This window comes from Mauremys reevesii, linkage group 25 (genome assembly GCF_016161935.1).
Source record: "Mauremys reevesii isolate NIE-2019 linkage group 25, ASM1616193v1, whole genome shotgun sequence".
Classification (NCBI taxonomy): Eukaryota; Metazoa; Chordata; order Testudines; family Geoemydidae; genus Mauremys; species Mauremys reevesii.
Window position 1 is genome coordinate 12,578,265 of NC_052647.1, and position 16,997 is coordinate 12,595,261.

At 58.7% G+C, this 16,997-nt stretch overlaps 2 protein-coding genes across 2 annotated transcripts; both read left to right on the forward strand.

Annotated features, from left to right (window-relative positions):
• The first annotated feature begins 515 nt into the window (after positions 1-515).
• On the forward strand, positions 516-4,798 carry FDX2 (ferredoxin 2). The gene is made up of 5 exons (XM_039514111.1): positions 516-634; positions 1,399-1,450; positions 2,281-2,387; positions 2,962-3,049; positions 3,538-4,798. The coding sequence occupies exons 1-5, from the start codon at positions 529-531 to the stop codon at positions 3,692-3,694; spliced, it is 510 nt and encodes a 169-aa protein (XP_039370045.1). The 5' UTR covers positions 516-528; the 3' UTR covers positions 3,695-4,798.
• Positions 4,799-6,364: 1,566 nt separating this feature from the next.
• ZGLP1 (zinc finger GATA like protein 1) lies at positions 6,365-15,905 on the forward strand. The gene is made up of 6 exons (XM_039514715.1): positions 6,365-6,498; positions 8,228-8,863; positions 10,971-11,083; positions 12,213-12,306; positions 13,193-13,324; positions 14,592-15,905. The coding sequence occupies exons 1-6, from the start codon at positions 6,365-6,367 to the stop codon at positions 14,638-14,640; spliced, it is 1,158 nt and encodes a 385-aa protein (XP_039370649.1). The 3' UTR covers positions 14,641-15,905.
• The last annotated feature ends 1,092 nt before the right edge of the window (positions 15,906-16,997 follow it).

The following is a 16,997-nucleotide window of genomic DNA, read 5'->3' on the forward strand; positions in this document are numbered from 1 at the left end:
CCCCCCCCCCCCCAGCGTGGCCCCAGACCCCCCCTGCTCCTAGCCCCTCACGCACACCCCAGCATAGCCCTAGCCCCATCCTGCCTCCCTCTTGTCCTGCCCCTCACCCCCAGGATGGCCCTAGCCCCCAGCATGGCACCAGGCCCCACTCCCTCTCCTGGTCCTGCCCCCATGGCCCCAGGCCTCCACCCCCTCCTGGTCCTGCCCCAGCATGGCCCCAGACCCCTCCTGCTCCTAGCCCCTCACACACACCCCCCAGCATAGCCCTAGCCCCATCCTGCCTCCCTCTTGGTCCTGCCCCAGCATGGCACCAGGTCCCCACTCCTCTCCTGGTCCTGCCCCCAATGGCCCCAGGCCTCCACCCCCTCCTGGTCCTGCCCCAGCATGGCCCCAGCCCCTCCTGGTCCTAGCCCTCCCCGCATAACCCTGGCCCCCGCCCCTCCCCCCTCCCGGCCCCGCCCCCCCGCCTGTCTCCCGGACTCAGCAGCCAGTGACCCCTGACCCCGCCTGGATCACGTGGCGCCTGTCATGGCGGCCCCCGTGGCGGCCGGTGGCGGGATGGTGACTCGGCGGCTGCTGCTGGGGGCGGCCGGGGGGCTGCGGCTCCGCCCGGCGCGGGGCTTCCGCACGGCAGGTGGGGCCGGGCCGGGGAGCGAGCGGGGGCAGCCCCGGTGTCCGTGGGGCGGGGCCGGGCACCCCCGAGCTCGGGCAGAGCCACGCGTGGGACCCCCACGGCCACGGGCGGGCGGAGCCCCGGGGAGAGGCGGGCTCGGCCCTGGCCTGACCCGCCTCGGGCCTCCCGGCTGGAGCTGCCACGGGGACCCCGGGGGGGACCCTGCGAACTGGGCTGAGACCCGCCAGACTGACGTCACCATTGTCACCTTCACCCTGGCGGGGTGCGAGTGAACCGGCGTGAGCCGCCCCCGTGCAAGGCGCACGTGCTCGTGCGAATGGTGCGAAGGGGTGTGCACCGGCGCCCGGCTGCGGCCAAGGCTGAGGTTTGGTCTGCGGGAGCCTGCGTGTCTGGGTGCTGGGCGCCTACGGGACGCCCCCCACTTCCCGCTGCCTTTCAGCGTGAATTGGGCTCCTAATTCCCTTAGGCACCTTCCCAAGGTCTCGGCCCAGCTGGGATTTATGGTGCTGCCGTATACATGGGCCTGAGCCTGCCGCTCATTCTGTCCATTGCCTGTTCGAACCTGCCATTCCCATCGCTCCCGCTGCCCCCTGCCCCGCCAGGGACATCCGCAGCAGCAGAGGCCTGGCCTGGGTGGGGATGAGCAGGCACCGTCCCAGGACACTGTTTGCCCCGTGGGCTTTCAAGCTCCTGCCCCACTCAGGCTGGGCTGACGGGCCCCAGGGAGCTCTGCCGCTAGCTGAGCTGCAATGTACTTTTCCCAGGGGTGTTCCAGGCGGAAGGCGAGAGCTGCACAGCGGAGCCCGCGGGCGACGTGTGAGTACCAGGATCCGCAGATGGGACTAAGCTCAGGCCCTTTTTGCAGCCATCGCATTGGAGGCTTTCCACTGCCGCCTCAGCCAGGACGGTGTCTGTTCTCAGAGGCTGCCAGACATGGTCCAGAAGGACGTGGGGCAGTAGTGGGCTGAGCACAGCACTGGGGTGCAGGATGCCTGGGTTCTAATCCCATGGCTGACACCAACTCCCTGTGTGACCTCTGGCAAGTCACTGCCCGTCTTTGTCCCTGGTCAGTAAAACAAGGATCATACCTGCCTCCCTCACCAGGTGGATGATATTTCCAGATCCTGCCCCTGCCCCTCTGTAGGGGTCTCAGAGAATGGGGTCCTGGGGGGGGGCTCTACAGCCCTGAAAGAGTGGCAGCATGGCCCCGTGGGTGCAGCGCTGGACTGGAATTCGGGAGACCAGGGTTCTGTTCCCAGCTCTGCTGCTTGGGCAAGTCTCTGGCTTGCTCTGTGCCTCAGTTTCCCCACCTGTGACGTGACTAGGATGACCCTGACCTTGCTCTGAAACGCACTGTGCAATCTGTGGCTGGGAGGTGCTGTGTCTGGCGCGTGGCTAATGCCTGTCAGTCGCCCTGGCGGAAGAGAGAAGCACCAGGATTGCCGCGTGGTCCCATTCCAGCTGGCTCGCAGGCTGCCCTGACTTGGAGGTCTGCTGCGTGTGCCCCGCGAACTGATCCCCCCACCCACGTCAGCAGCCCTGGCTCCATTCACTCTATATAATCCTGCTAGCCCCCGTCTTCCAGTGGCGGCAGGAGGTCACTGGATCTGACTGTGTTTCCCCAACACCCCCTTTCCCTCCTCTAGAGTGAACGTGGTTTTCATTGACCGTTCCGGGCGCCGGATCCCCGTGCAGGGGCGCGTGGGGGAGGACGTGCTGCGCCTGGCCCAGAGGCACGACATCGAACTGGAAGGTCTGTGCTGCTCTGCCCTCCCCTGCCCCGTGCTGGGTGGTAGACGATCAGGGATGCAGACAGCTCTGTGGGCTGGCAGGAGCCAGGCTCCCCCTGGGCCCCGGCAGCTGCCAGCGTCTGGTGTGACATGGGGAGCCCTTGGAATCTCTTCAGTGCTCCCCCCCCCTGCATTTCAGGGGATTTGCCAAGTCCCCAGAGGGGGCCATGGTGCAGGGAGGTGGGAAGGGGCAGGGCGGGGTCAAGCTCGGTCCCCGCACGTCCCTCCCTGTAGCCAGACTCCGTTTCCCCCCAGGAGCCGAGGATGAGGCTGAGAGGGAGTCCCAAGAATCCAGCGTGGGTCCCTTTGGGGTGGGGGCACTGAGGCAGTCAGGCTGCTGGAGGGTGTCCCAGAGCTGGACCCGGGGGCAGGAGGGGGGAGCTGACGGTGGGAGGGTCAGAGGTGAGGGACTCGTAGTCTGCCCTCACTGTACAGACACACGGCTGGGCCCCCCCTTCTCCCTGGGGGCAGCTCAGCCCCCCTCCCCCTCCACTGCAGGGGCCTTGTCCGCCCCTGACTCTGCTCTTGTGTTCCCAGGCGCCTGCGAAGCCTCCCTGGCTTGCTCCACCTGCCACGTCTACGTGAGCCAGGAGTTGCTGGACAAGCTGCCTGTCCCTGACGAAAGGTAACGGCCTCTGGGTGTCTGGGCCCTGCTGCCCCCCCATCACCAGGAGGGCAGGGCTCTGCGAGAGCCTAACGCTGTGTTCCTCCCCCTGTTGTGCTGGGTGAGCGAGAGCAGCCCCCTCTGTGCTGGGTGCAGCAGTGGGTCCCTGCCCCTCACCGTCTAAACAGACCAATGAAGAATTTTCTCCATTTTACAGGTGAGGGAAACTGAGGCCCAGAGCCATTAAGTGCCTCCCCCCCCCCCCCCCCTCACCACAAGCATTGCCAAAGCTGTGACTCGAACCCAGGGCTCCTGGGGCCCAGTGTTTTAGCCCCAAGCCTGTTCTTTCCCTTGGCAATACTGCGTGGGGGCTGTTCAGCTGCTGCCCTCCCCCCCAGCAGCAGCTGCATTTCAGTGAAACAGTCGCCTGCGTTCAGCCTGGAAAACGCTGCCCACCAGCTAACGCCCCCCTGCCCTGTGGACTCACCCTTGCTTCTCCGGCTCCCTAGGGAGGAAGACATGCTGGACCTGGCCCCACAGCTGCAGGAGAACTCCCGGCTCGGCTGTCAGATCATCCTCACCAAAGAGCTGGAGGGGGCAGAGTTCACCCTGCCCAAAATCACCAGGAACTTCTACGTGGATGGCCATGTTCCCAAGCCCCACTGAAGGCTGGAGGAGTCTCTGGGCTGCCCGCGGCTCTGGGGCTGGGCCTTATAGAGCCCAAAGCAAGGGGGGCTGGTCGGAGAAGGCTCCCCCAGGGGCCTGCTGGTGACATGGAGAGGTGGGGGGAGGGGTTGTTTATTAGGCCTAAGATGAAGCGCTGAACTTCCTGCAGGCCTTGGAGGGTGAGAGGAGGAAGATGGCAGCAGCAAAGATGCTAGACTAACCCCCCCACACACCAAAAATCCATCCCAGCTCTGCCACCCCCTCCCCAGCACCTGTGCTCACAGCCCCAGAGGCGACGTGGGACGGAGGAGGAGAGGGGGCCGTACAACAGCCCTACCTGTTGTGTCCAGGGAACGGGTGTTTATTGGTGTTGGTTAACAAACCCCACAGCCCATCTGGGGGAGAGGAAGTGGGGGGACTCTGCCTTCTCCCTGCCTGGCGGTCGGTGCCTCATGGCATGTTTTAATGTACATTGGGGCCTTGGTGCGTTCCCTGTGTCACTTGCCGGGGACGGCAGGGACCGAAGCCGCATGTTCTCTGGGCTGGTCACAGTCGCTCAGCCTGTGTCACGCTGGAACCTCAGGATCGGGGCCACATTCGGTTATTAAAGCTCACGTTTGTACAACACGCGGCTGCTCTCTTCCCCGGCCCCCGCACCGGGACTGTCTGCAGGGGCACTGCAGGGAGCAGAGAGCCGCTCGCGCTCCAGCTGGAGCCAAGCACTAGTTACAGCCGGCCGGAGGGTCAGTGGTACAAGATTTACCCCTCGCTGGTGCCAGCACTGCAGGCTGAGGGGCAGAACCCAAACCCTTCTGCAGCCCACCATGGAGCACGGGAGGGGGCTGAACATCAGCCAGGGAAGGCGAGGGGGTTACCAGATTACACACGCTCCTAGCAGGTGTCTTCCCACGACACACAGGAGCCGGCTGGGCTGAGCCCCAGGACAGCTGGCTGCTGCGCTTCTCCCCTGGAATCGGTGCTAGACTGAGTGGGGTGCTTAGGGGGAGCCCCAGCATCCTGGGGGCTGGATCCCATTGAAAGCCAGGAACCAGCTTTGCCAGCCAAATGCCTGTCCAGGTGCTGACTATTCTACCTTTCTGCAAAGAGACTGCATCTGTCCCCAGACACGCTCACACCCCTCTGCTAAACTGTTGCTCTCTGGCTGACAAAGAGCTGTTGTGTCCCACCCCAGAGGTGGCTGCATTGTACTGCTGGGGCCGTGCCCCTGCCCTTTGGAACAGCCTCCATCCTCCCATGAGATGTGCACAACTGGTCAAGTGGGTTTCTCTGCACCATCCTCACCCCCAGCCCCCACTGGGGGAGGGCTGGGAGCAGCCACAGCAGCTTAGCAAGTCATTGGGGGGTGTCTGACCTCAAGCCTTTTAGCTTTGGTGGCATCTGCAGTGTCACTGTCTCCTGCCTGGGGAAGTGGGAACGTTCCAGCCCCACAGTAGCTCCGTGGCTGGTCTCCTGTCTGGGCAGGGAGCACCCTGCATGGTTTGGCAGTGGTAGGACGGCTGAGGGCAGGTGGCCGGAGACCCGACACACTCACTCCATGGAGGGTCTGGATTCCTGAGCCCAAGGGCACTCAGCCAGCAGGAACCGAGCCGAGTCCCACGACTGCTGCCAGGTCCTCAGCCTGCTAGGGCGCCCCGGCACGGGATGGGATGCCGGAGCCAGGCCTGGGGGATTCACCTGCCCAGCTCTGCCACATCCAGGCCCAAGAGACTGGGGGAGACACGAAACCCAGCCCCAGGGCAGCTCTTCCCCCAGGCTTGTTCATTGGGGGTATTCCAGTAGGTCCGTTGAGCCCATCGTGCTGGGTGCAGCACAGACCCACTCCCAAAGATCTCCCCCGAGCCAGGATGGGGAATGGGGACCCGCCCACCCAGGTAGAGGCAGCACTGGCCCAGCCAGGGATTAAACCAAGCCCCAGCTCCATTGCTGTAGCCTCTGGACCATCCAGCCACTCTGCCTGCCACGTGCAGCACCATGCACCCGAGGGGCTCCCAGGCCCAGCCAGGCCGTGGCTGCATGCACAGATCCCCAGGCCAGAAGGGGGGCCTGGGAGCACCTAGTCTGCCCCCCTGCACAGACCAGAGTGGCAGGGGAGGGAAATCTGAGCAAATGCACCCTTGGCATAACCACAGCAGTGGGGGGGGGTGTGTGTCTCCACCCCACCCCACGCTCACAGCTGTGGGTCCCACGATGCATTCACTCACGTATCAGGTTGCATCTGGGGCTGCCCCACTGACGGGGCGGGGGGGGGGGAGAATCACCCCAGGTGGTGCTCACCATCCACAGCCAGGGCAAAGGGGGGGTGTCTGTGTCTCCCCCAGCCCGACTGGGCTGAGAGCTCCTGAGGGAGCCGCTCGGGGGTCCTCAGCCGCCCCAGGGCTTGGCAGAGCCAGAGGGGGCAGACACCCCACTGCTGGGGCAGGTGGACATCAAACAATCCCTCCCCGCCCCAGTACCAGCACAGCGAGACAACCCCCTGCACCGGCCAGACTCCCTCCCTCCTGCTGCAGCCGCCCGGCCCCGGCCCTCCAGGCTCTTATAGGGCGAGGCCCCGGCTGCCCAGGTGTGTCCGGTTAAGTCACCCCCCGCCCCCCAGCTGGGGCCGGGCCCTTGCTCCGGCCGCTCCCCGCAGCGAGGCTGCCGGCCCCGCGCATGGAGGGGGAGCTGTTCCTGGACGGGCACCCCCCCGACTTCTCCCTCCTGCAGCAGCTGCTCTTCCCGCCCTGCCTGGAGCCGGAGCCCGGCAGCCCAGCCCCGGGCCCGGCCAGCCCGGGAGGGGCAGCCAGGTCAGCGCTGGGGGGGATCCGGATCGGCCCCATGGACCTGCCCTGGGGGAGCGGGGGAAGAGACGAGGAATCGGGATCAGCTCCATGCATACGCCACCCCCCCCCCCCCGAGGGGAGATCCGATTCCTCCAAATGCACCTGCCCGTAGGGAGGGAATCCGGATCAGCCCCACGCACTTGCCCCTGGGGGGCGGGAGGGGAGGATCCGGATCAGCCCCACGCACTTGCCCCGGGGCGGAGGGGAGGATCCGGATCAGCCCCACGCACTTGCCCCGGGGGAGAGAGGAGGATCCGGATCAGCCCCACGGACTTGCCCCGGGGCGGGAGAGGAGGATCCGGATCAGCCCCACGCACTTGCCCCGGGGGAGAGAGGAGGATCCGGATCAGCCCCACGGACTTGCCCCGGGGGGTGGGAGGGGAGGATCCGGATCAGCCCCACGCACTTGCCCCGGGGTAGGAAGGGAGGATCCGGATCAGCCCCACGCACTTGCCCCGGGGTAGGAAGGGAGGATCCGGATCAGCCCCACGCACTTGCCCCGGGGGGGGAGGGGAGGATCCGGATCAGCCCCACGCATTTGCCCCGGGTGGGAGGAGGATCCGGATCAGCCCCACGCACTTGCCCCGGGGTGGGAGGGGAGGATCCGGATCAGCCCCACGCACTTGCCCCGGGGTGGGAGGGGAGGATCCGGATCAGCCCCACGCACTTGCCCCGGGGTGGGAGGGGAGGATCCGGATCAGCCCCACGCACTTGCCCTCGAGCCGGGCGCGAGCTCCGGGGCTGGTTTGGGCGGGCAGCTCGCGAGCCGCAGCCTCCAGCTGTCATTGGCCGGGGGCTGCGGGCGGGATCCCGGGGCCGGCGGCACCCAGGCGGGGGGAGGGGGCAGGGCAGTGGGGAGCTGAGCCTGGGGGCTGAGGGGAGGTGGGGAGCTGCTGGGGGCCGCCCCTGGGGATGGGTGGGGGCTGCCCTGGGGGAGAAGGAGGGGAGGGGTGCTGCTCCGGGCGAGGAGCTGCCCCGGGGTGAGTGGGGAGCTGCCCCGGGGAGGATGCCCCGGGGAGGGGAGGTGCCCACGAGGGCTGTGTGGAGAGCGGGGAGGAGGGGATCAAGACCCGCGTGGGGAGCTGCCCAAAGGGGTGTGGGGAGCTGCCCCGGGTGGGGAGATGCCCCAGGGGATCAGGCCCCGGGGAGGTGCCCACGAGGGGTGTGTGGAGAGCGGGGAGGGCGATCAGGCCCGGGGTGGGCGAGATGCCCCAGGGGAGGGGAGGATCAGGATCCGCGCGGGGAGCTGCCCAAAGGGGGTGAGTGGGGTGGGAGCTGCCCCGGGGAGGGGAGGAGGATCAGGCCCCGGGGGAGGTGCCCACGAGGGCTGTGTGGAGAGCGGGGAGGAGGATCAGGACCCGCGCGGGGAGCTGCCCAAAGGGGGTGAGTGGGGTGGGGAGCTGCCCCGGGGAGGGGAGGATCAGGCCCCGGGGGAGGTGCCCCAGGAGGATCAGGACCCGCGCGGGAGCTGCCCAAAGGGGGTGAGTGGGGTGGGGAGCTGCCCCGGGGGAGGGGGAGGGGGAGGGGATCAGGCCCCGGGGGGGAGGTGCCCCAGGGGAGGGGATCAGGACCCGCGCGGGGGGGGAGCTGCCCAAAGGGGGGTGAGTGGGGAGCTGCCCCGGGCCCCTGCCCCCTCTCCCGCGGTCCCCTTGGTGCTCCGCCCCCCTAACGCCCCTGTGCTCTCCTCCCCCAGGCCCGCGGGGCGCCCCCGCCCGGAGCCCTCCCCCAGCATGGCCTGCTGCCTGCAGGTTCCGGACAGCAGCGCCCTGAGCTTCCTGCAGGAGTCCGCCCAGCGGCTGCCCCAGGCGCCGGGGGGGCACGAGGAGCCGAGCCGTGCGCCCAGGGCGCAGCACCAGCAGCCGCCGCCGGGGCCAGCCGTGCGCCCAGGGCGCAGCGCCCCGCAGCCGCAGCCCGGGGCCAGCCCCCTCGCTTCCCTGGGCACCTGCAGCCCCATGGACACCCTGAGTCTCATCAGCCTGCACTGTTCTCATCTGGTGTCGGGCGCGGCGGCCCCCGCCAGCCCCCCCGAGACTAGGGCAGGGCCCCAAACGACGTCCCCCTGCCTCCTCCCCATAGACTGCAACGGCAGCGCTTCCAGAGAGGCCGGGGCAGCAGGGCAGGAGGGGCGGAGCTGGGAGCCAGGGGCCGGCGGCCCCAGCCAGCCTGAGCCGGGCTGCAGGAGGAGAAAGCCCCGCAAGCAGCCCGCACCCAGCCGGAGCGCTGAGGCCCGAGACCCCTCTTTCCAGGGGGTGACCCTCTGCATGCGCCTGTGTCTTTGCCAAGGCAGCTCCGATGGGTACCAGCTCCTCATCCGCCCCCAGTACAGCAGGTACGGGGCTCCTGGCACAGCGTGGGCACCGGTCCCGCGCCCTCTGCTAAGGGAGACCTGACTTTTCTGTCTGTCTAAACTACCCCCATAGGCACCCAGAGCTGGCTTGCCTGCTACCCCTATGCACACCCAGTATGTATCCATCCATCCACTTACCAAACACGCCCATGATCGATCGATCCCCATCCACCCCCTCTATCTATCTATCTATCTATCTATCTATCTACCCCCATACACCCCCCTCTATCTATCTATCTATCTATCCACATACCCCCGCTCTCTCTATCTCTCATCTCATCTCTCTCTCTCTCTCGCTCTCTCCTCATACCCCCCCCATCTATCCCCGTGTACACCCATTATTTAGCCATCCAGCCCCATGCACCCCCCCACCTATGGAGCTCTCCAATCACACGTGTTGTGGCGTGCCTGTCACTGTGCTATCTGCGTGCTGAAAGCAACAGGAAAGTGTGAATCACACCAAAGAGGGCAGGGTCCCTGCTTTATGATTGTTTATCATGTATGTGTCTGTGTCTTCTCCAGGTGCTAAAGGAACCGCCAGCCCCAACTCCTGCCATCTCTCCTCCAAGCTTCCCCCCCCCAAGCCTTGGGATACTGGGGGACTGTACAGAGCTCTGTGTAGGGATCCCCTTTCTGCAGGGGGGGGCGGAGATACTGAGCCGGGATTTGTGACAGTGTGTAATCATAACACAAGTTATGTCATTTCCCCATCCCCGGCTCCATTGTCTCTCCACTAGTGCTTTCCGCTCATATAATGATCGGATTGGGAGGGAGTGCGGGGGGGATCGTTTGTTCTCTGGCACTTTAAACTGCAGCCAGTTGAAACAGACTTAGGACCAGAGGCATTGGCAGACCGGCTCAGCCCTGACACCCATCTAGTCCAGGATCCAGCCTCTGTCAGTGGCCAGCCCCAGCTCTTTCAAAGGCAGGCGTAAGAGCCCTGCAGTAGCAGCTGTGGGACAATCTGCTCCCCACTTGAAGTCTCTGGTTTAAGCCCTGGAGCATGAGGTTTACTGTCTCTTCCTGTAATATCTCGTACTACAGCCTGGCCGTCTCCCACTCGCTAACGTGTCTGTCAAAATACATGGCAACCACCAAATGCCTTTTAAAGTTACAGAGCAGAAGAAAAAAGACTTCACTTTGGTTCTGTTTCAGCCTTCTTTAGCCTGGAGAGATATATGGAAATGTTGAAAATTCACATTTGGACAGGTATTGAGGGGGAGGTGTTTTTTAGCCACCTAAGTGTTTTAGGAGCACACGTTCCATTGACTTTTGAAAGGGACGTTTGTGCCTAAATCCCTTCAGGTATTTTTGAAAAACTCCCCCTCAGTCCTTAGACAGTTGGGGCCTGATTTGCTGTTGTCACATTCAAGGAAAACAGAAATTGGCAAATTCAAACAGAGCCCAGGAAATCCTTTTTAAATGCAGTGTGTAACTAGGCCATGGAACGTATTGCAACGGGAGGTCACAGAGGCCTAGAGGGATCAGACGTGATGTGGATAACAAGGCTCTGCAGAGTTCTAACCGCTAGTGCTAATAACCATTTTGGAAGGGGCATTAAACCTCCTGCATTAGGTCTTAAATCAATTGCTAACTACTAGGGGTTGGGATGAGACCTCCACGGGGGGAAGATCACCCCACATCTGCCTGCTGTGGAGTTTCTTGGCCCTTTCTCTGAAGGAGCTGGTGAGTTGGGAAGTCCTAAGGCCTGTGTTGTATGGGAGGTCATTGATCACAACAATCCCTTCCGGTTTGATAATCTCTGAATCCATTGTGCTGTCCCCTGACTAGGCGGCCCGTAGGTCGGATCCACTATGGCAGCTGCTCTGTCCTGCACCTTGAACTCTCATTGACACCAGTAGAAAGAAGCTGTGAAACACGACAGGCTGACCTGGGAGCATTTTGTGCCCACTTTGCTGGGTATCCGTGATTGCCCAACAAGCAGAGGGATGAAAAATCTGACCCTCGGTAGCTAATTGTTGTTGGTTGGGAGGAAGATTTTTTTAATGCTGATCCACTGGTTTTTGCTCTTTGTTTTGTTTGTAATGTCACAACCTGGTAAGATTTGTCTCATCTAATCTGTCTGCAGTGCAACGTGTGGGAAAAGAAGCCGTAACCCAAATCCAAGTCACGTCTCTTTAACAAGAGAATTCTGCAGAGCCAGCAGTTCTGAGGAGGATCAAGGCTCCCTCTCTGTCCAGAGTATGTTGCTTTTCAGAAACAAAAACCGTTACTATCAAATGGTAACACTGGGAAACAATTGGGGCAGCTATAAATACCTATATGGGGCCTGAGTCTCCCATTGCTGGGAGAAATTCAGTCCTGTGTGGAGACCAGCTTAAGATCTGTACTCCACTTCAATTCCTCTCTAGCCAGAGCCTAGCTGGTGGAAATCAGACAGCGCTCCAAGGAGCAGCCGTAGACTCACAGAACCACAGGCTTAGAAGGGAGCACAAGGGTCATCTAGTCTCACCCCTGCCAAGATGCAGGATTTGTTGAGTCTAAACCATCCAAGACAGGTGGCTCCAGCCTCCTTTTGAAACTGCCGGTGAAGGAGCTTCCACGACCTCCTGAGGTGTCCCCTGCTGATTTACACCAACTGAGGATCTGGGCTTTTATAACTGAAGTGCTTCCTCTCACACGTACTTACCACCGGGGTGGCACTTCTGTGAGCAGTGCCCTTAACTTCACCAGGCAGTGCTCATGGTCGTAAGCATAACACGTACTTGTCTGGCTGGACACTGCTTTGGTCATTGTGTTATTTAATTCTAGGATTAGTTTTGGAGACACAGTTGATAAGAAAAGCTATGACAAAATAAAGCTGCAACAGTACCGTGCCTATTGCGACTTCCTTTTTCTTTTTTTCCACCACACCACACACTAAAATCCTATTTATCCACCAGAAAGGAAATAGATCTCAAAGCCCTTTCCTCGTTTTCCAATACCTGGGGATTGTGGTTTTAATACACCCACAGCTGTTGCTTTGTCTTGCTGTGACATAAGGCACATCAGAAATTGGGCACCAATTTTTAACGGTGAGGGTGACTCACCATGGGAAAAAAGCTACCAAGGGAAGTGGTGGGTTCTTCATCTCGTGAGGTCTTTATAGCCAGACCGGGGAGGTGTTTTAGCAATACCGGGGTAAATAACCGGGTGAAATGTAATGGCCTGTGGCAGGTAGGAGGTCAGGGTAGATGATCTAATCATAGAAGGGTAGGGCTGGAAGGGATGTCAGTAGGTCCCCTGCACTCAGTGCATGATGCTTAAACTCCATGAAACTGTGCCATAAAGCCAGCACGCAGCCCACATCTGACGCTTCTCTTTTCCATAGGTGGTAAGTGTTGCGCTTCCTGCCAGACGAGGAAAACTCCCCTGTGGAGGATTGCTGAGGACGGCACCCCACTCTGCAATGCTTGTGGCATCAGGTACCGGGGATACAGTGCTGCCAGTGTTGCTTTCTGAAACTGTGCACAAAAGGGCCAGGCCAAGCTCTGTGCAAAGTTAAATATGTGGGTGAGTGTTTGCAGGATGGAGGCTTTTGGATTCCTGTATTCAGGCACCTAAACAAGCAGCTTGTTTCCACGATCTGAGCACTCAGCAGTTCCCACTGATGCAGCCGTTTTGAAAAATTAAGCCACGCTTGGGTTAAAACCGGGTAGGTGCCTGGCGTAAGATGGCAGTGATGCCATGCCCTTATTTAGGTGTCTAAATCAATATTGCCGGCTCTCGTGGTCTTACTGGGAATCCTGCAATAATTGGCGTTTTTCTGGAAGCTCCAGCTCCCAGAGTCCTGTGATTACCCAAAACACCGAGCTTTAATTTTTGAAAAATGGTTCAGAAAAAAGCTTGAAACTTTGAACAATGGTCACAGAGCTGAAAACACGACCCTCGGCGACCATATGAAGGCTCTGAGGCCAGACTGCAATGACAAAGAAATCAACATTTCATTATTTTTTGGTTTGGTTTCTAAGCAAACCCCTTGATTTTTTTGAGGGTCGCTGCCTCATGGTTTTTGAACCCTTGGGGCTGGCAAGGCCACTAAACATGGATTTAGGAGCTGAACCCAGGCCCAGATTCTCAAAGGTGACTAACTCCTCTCGATTTCAAGGCACCTAAACACCTTTGAGAATCTGATCCCCATTTCCAAAATTCTTGGCCCAAGCCATTTCCCTAAATAAATTCCACCCTAAATATCCCCCTTCTAAGCAGAGGAAACATTTCAAAAGACTAAGGGGAAATAAAAGGATTGTTCCACTTTTGGCTAAAAATGTATTTATCTGAACCAACGGATTCCCCCCCGCCCCTCCGCAGGTACAAAAAGTACAGGATACGCTGCTTCCGCTGCTGGAATATCCCGAAGAAAAGTGGCAAACCTTACTCCCGCTGCGCGAACTGTGGAGACAGACTGCGCATGGCCGCGGCCCAGCAGAGAACCGGGAAAAGGTCATTCCCATTTGATTTATTTATGTTTAAAAAAGGAGCAGCTTTGGCTGAATCATAACATCCCTCCCCCCACCTCTTCCAGAGCCTTTGCTCGGGCAGGCTGGGCAGTGGAAGCCACAGACTTGATCCCGTGAAATTGTTCACACTAGTGAAGGGGAATGGAAGGAGCGAATTGTTTCAATGTATCAGTTCGGGGTTACAGTGAAGTTAGCTGGTGCTTAGAGGGTGAAATTTACTCTTCTGCAGGGAGTCAGAACAAAATCTGGGGCCTCTTGTCCCATGTAAGCCAGGAGCCTTGTGCTGCCTCTTCCCACATATTCAGTTTCCCCTACTGGAGATATGTTCCCCTGGAAAATAGGGATTATTTTGCCACAAGAAGTTATTTTGCAGTAGAAACATTCTCCTCCTCTCTGTACTGGGGGGGGGGGGGCATGTGTCTCCCTCCCTGGCCCTGCTGGAGGAGAGGAGTCCTGCGCTGGATGCGTGTTGTGAGGCAGGAAAGAACTGCCTTCAAGTCAAACTGCTCACACCTGACCTGACACAGGGGACCTGTCTGCAGCCAGAAGCTGGCTCACGCAGCGGGTATTTGATCATGTTACCAGCCTCCTTTCCTTGTCACTGGCTTGTCTCTCTGCTGCAGCGTTCGCCTGCATTCGGTTAGCAAAGTGACAGAGTTGAAAAGAGACGGGACAGGCTGGGGGCTCAAATTAGCAAGAGGGAAGTGGCTGATTGTAGGAAGTGCAACCAGCTCTCCCAGTAGCACTGGCTCCAGAGTGATTTGTCGCCCCCCCTTCCCCCAGCTCCCCACTCTGGCCTGGTCTCAAATATTTTGGAGGTTGGCTGCTCTGAAATGTATCTGTCCTGTACCTCTGTCTCTGCACTCTCAGTGCATCTTTACCAAGAGTCAGCTGGGTGCTGGGTGCTCCAGTGGATCCCGCCCTGGCTGGCGAGTCAGGAGCTCTGGGTTCCAGCCGCGGCACTGGCTCTGCACTGAGCTCCGGTGAGTTGCTGCTCGAGGCCTCTGTTTCCTGCTCTTTGGGGCCGGGAGTGTCTCTTGCCCTGTGTTTGTCCAGCACCCGGCCCAGCAGGGCCCCAGGCTCACTCGGGGTCTTCTCATGCCACTATAATACCCACACTTCAGTGTGACGATGGAGGCCTGCCTCTGATCCAGCCTTCTCCCCCCTGCAGCTCCAGCGGGGGAATGATCGTAGTAACCGTAGCTTTAAAGGGCATCATTGAATTAGGCGCCTTTTGTTTTATTTTCTAGAAAATGCGACGACTTCCTTAAATCTCAAGCAAGGGCTCTTTGCTGTTAGCCGGAGAGCGGCTCTGGTACCTGCTGGAGTGAGCAGGGGCCCAGCGCTGCCCTGCGGGCTGAGCGGAGGGATGCGAGAAGCGTTGGCTCAGTCCAGTTGCCTTTAGGACCAGTTGCTGCTTTTCCCCCTCCCTCTCGTGCTGTTCTGTAAAATGAACGTCCGCTCCTGCCTTTGCTTTGCGCGGCAACTCGGGAAAATGAACCCAGGTTTTTGCACAGGCGAAGTTGTTACAGAGCTTGAATGAGGGGTGGGAAAATAAGAGTTTGAATCTTAAGCTTGCTCCTGGCTCGCCTGGTGGGTGTGAGTGTGGTGGCTGCTTGTTCAGACCCCAGGATACCAGTGCTACGCCCTGGGTCTAACCTGTCTTGACTGTAGAACAGATGGCTGCAGCGAGGCTCTCTCTAGCAGGCCTTGTTATGGGGCAAACGCAGACTCCAGAAGAAATTGAGATAATTCTGGATGTTAAAGAAAATAGAATATTAGCTCCATTCAGATAGTAACTTGCACCTGTGGCAGCAACAATCGCTGCTATGGACATGAGCTGAACATGTAGATTCTGGCAATGCTTAAAACCCCCGCTCAAAATGAAATGAAGCATTGTTAAGGGGTTAAGAATGTTTTAGATCAATATTCGTTCATGGACCCCAATGAAGAGCTTTCCTGTTAACGTGCTGATGTCTTTCCAAGGAGAGACACTAAGACTTGTACATTTGCAGGGCTCAGGCTTCAAAGCTTTTATATTTGCTAATTTAAAAAACTAAATAACAACAAGTGAGTTGGGGATAATTAATATGGAACCTCATTTATTTTGTTGCACTAAACTTAGTAAGGGTTGCACTTTTTGAATAGAGAGATTATCTCCTTCGTTAGCTTGTTATGCATTTCAGAAACTTATTCAATTCTCAATTAGCTTGTTACTTAAAATGGTACCTATGGGGCATTCTTGTACAAAATGATTATCTCGATATATTTATATGTGTAAATAATGTATTTATTTTTGCAGTATGGCACTGTTTACACACACACACACACACACACACACAAAAACTTTATGTGCCAAGTTGTGAACTTGGATGAAAATTGCCACGTTTTCTCCTTTCTGGTACCAATGTTCAAACACTCCAACGTGGTGACAATGCAGGGAAGAGATGTGGTTTAAGATGATCGGGTGTTGTTGGGTTTTTTGGCTTTCATTCAGGAGTGAATGTGATGGTTGCACTTTAGAATAAAACTGGCTTCTTGTCGCTGTGTATGGCAAGACTCTACTCGTGCGTCCGTTTTGAGTTTTGATGTGACATGTTGGTTTCTCCCGGGAGATATAAAGCCAGGCCTCTCCCATTCACAGCTGGGTCAATCCTGTCTCAGTGGTTTGCAAACGGCAAAAGGAGTCTTGAAATCAATGGGTGTTAGATGCCTAAACACTGTAGCGGAGCCAGACCTAAGTGACTTAGGGGCTTAGCTGCTTCCAGGAGCTTTACCCATGAGCAATCCCATCTCTGTTCAACACAGCACTTAAGCATGTGCTTAAAGTCAAGGTCTTTGCCGTATCGGGGCCTTAATAGGAAGCCTAGAGGCAGTGAACTCAGATGTTCCGTGGCTGGATGCAGTCGTTATTGCTAGAGAAACCCATCTCAGGGGCATTATTTTCCTGTCTCTGGCCAGTGACTATGGGCTTGGTTTGTTCTGCCGATGAACGTCTCCAAACAGTGAAACCCCTGAGAACAGACTGGTCCCTGCTTTTGCACAGAAAACCCCCCCTGTGAAAAGCGAGTGGAAAGCTTAGAAGTGTTGACCTCGGAAAGGCGATGAAGTGAGGTCGGTACATAAAATGAAGCCTGGGTAGAGAAAGGAGAGCGGGAGTTTCTGGTCTCCCTTGTCTCATCACGCCAGGGCCAGGGGATGTGCAGTTAAGAGATGGCCACTTCAGAACTGATGGAAGCAAATGCGTTTTCATACTGTGTGATTAGTCTGTGGAACTCACTGCCACTGGAAGTCATGGAAGGCAAAAAAATTAGCAAGATTCAAAGGGGAACTGGACATTTATATGGCTAGCAAGAGTGTCCAGAGTTCTCCTAACGAGTTATACAGATTTTGGGAGGGATTTTGAACCTTGTGCTTCAGGGTTTAAGCCAATCTAACTAGTAGACACCAGGAGCAGATTATCCCACATCTACTACTGGGGTGGGTGTGGTTCTTATACCTGCCTGTCCAGCACCTGGACTGGGCACTGTAGGAGATGGGGACGCTGGTTGAGGGGACCGTGGGTCTGATCCAGCCTTGGGATTCCTGTTTATGCTGTTTTTATTTCAGCTGCTTGGTGGTGCTGTTGCTCCTGCTAACTATTAAGGCTCCGATTC

What these genes read in the sequence shown, in the direction of transcription:
- FDX2 (XM_039514111.1), top strand. Translation starts at nt 529, where the DNA reads ATGGCGGCCCCCGTGGCGGCCGGTGGCGGGATGGTGACTCGGCGGCTG. An exon ending in GCGGGGCTTCCGCACGGCAG is followed by an intron (nt 635 to 1,398) that starts GTGGGGCCGGGC and finishes TACTTTTCCCAG; the next exon opens with GGGTGTTCCAGGCGGAAGGC. An exon ending in GCGGAGCCCGCGGGCGACGT is followed by an intron (nt 1,451 to 2,280) that starts GTGAGTACCAGG and finishes TCCCTCCTCTAG; the next exon opens with AGTGAACGTGGTTTTCATTG.
- ZGLP1 (XM_039514715.1), top strand. Translation starts at nt 6,365, where the DNA reads ATGGAGGGGGAGCTGTTCCTGGACGGGCACCCCCCCGACTTCTCCCTC. An exon ending in ATCCGCCCCCAGTACAGCAG is followed by an intron (nt 8,864 to 10,970) that starts GTACGGGGCTCC and finishes ATCTGTCTGCAG; the next exon opens with TGCAACGTGTGGGAAAAGAA. An exon ending in CAGCAGAGAACCGGGAAAAG is followed by an intron (nt 13,325 to 14,591) that starts GTCATTCCCATT and finishes TTTATTTTCTAG; the next exon opens with AAAATGCGACGACTTCCTTA.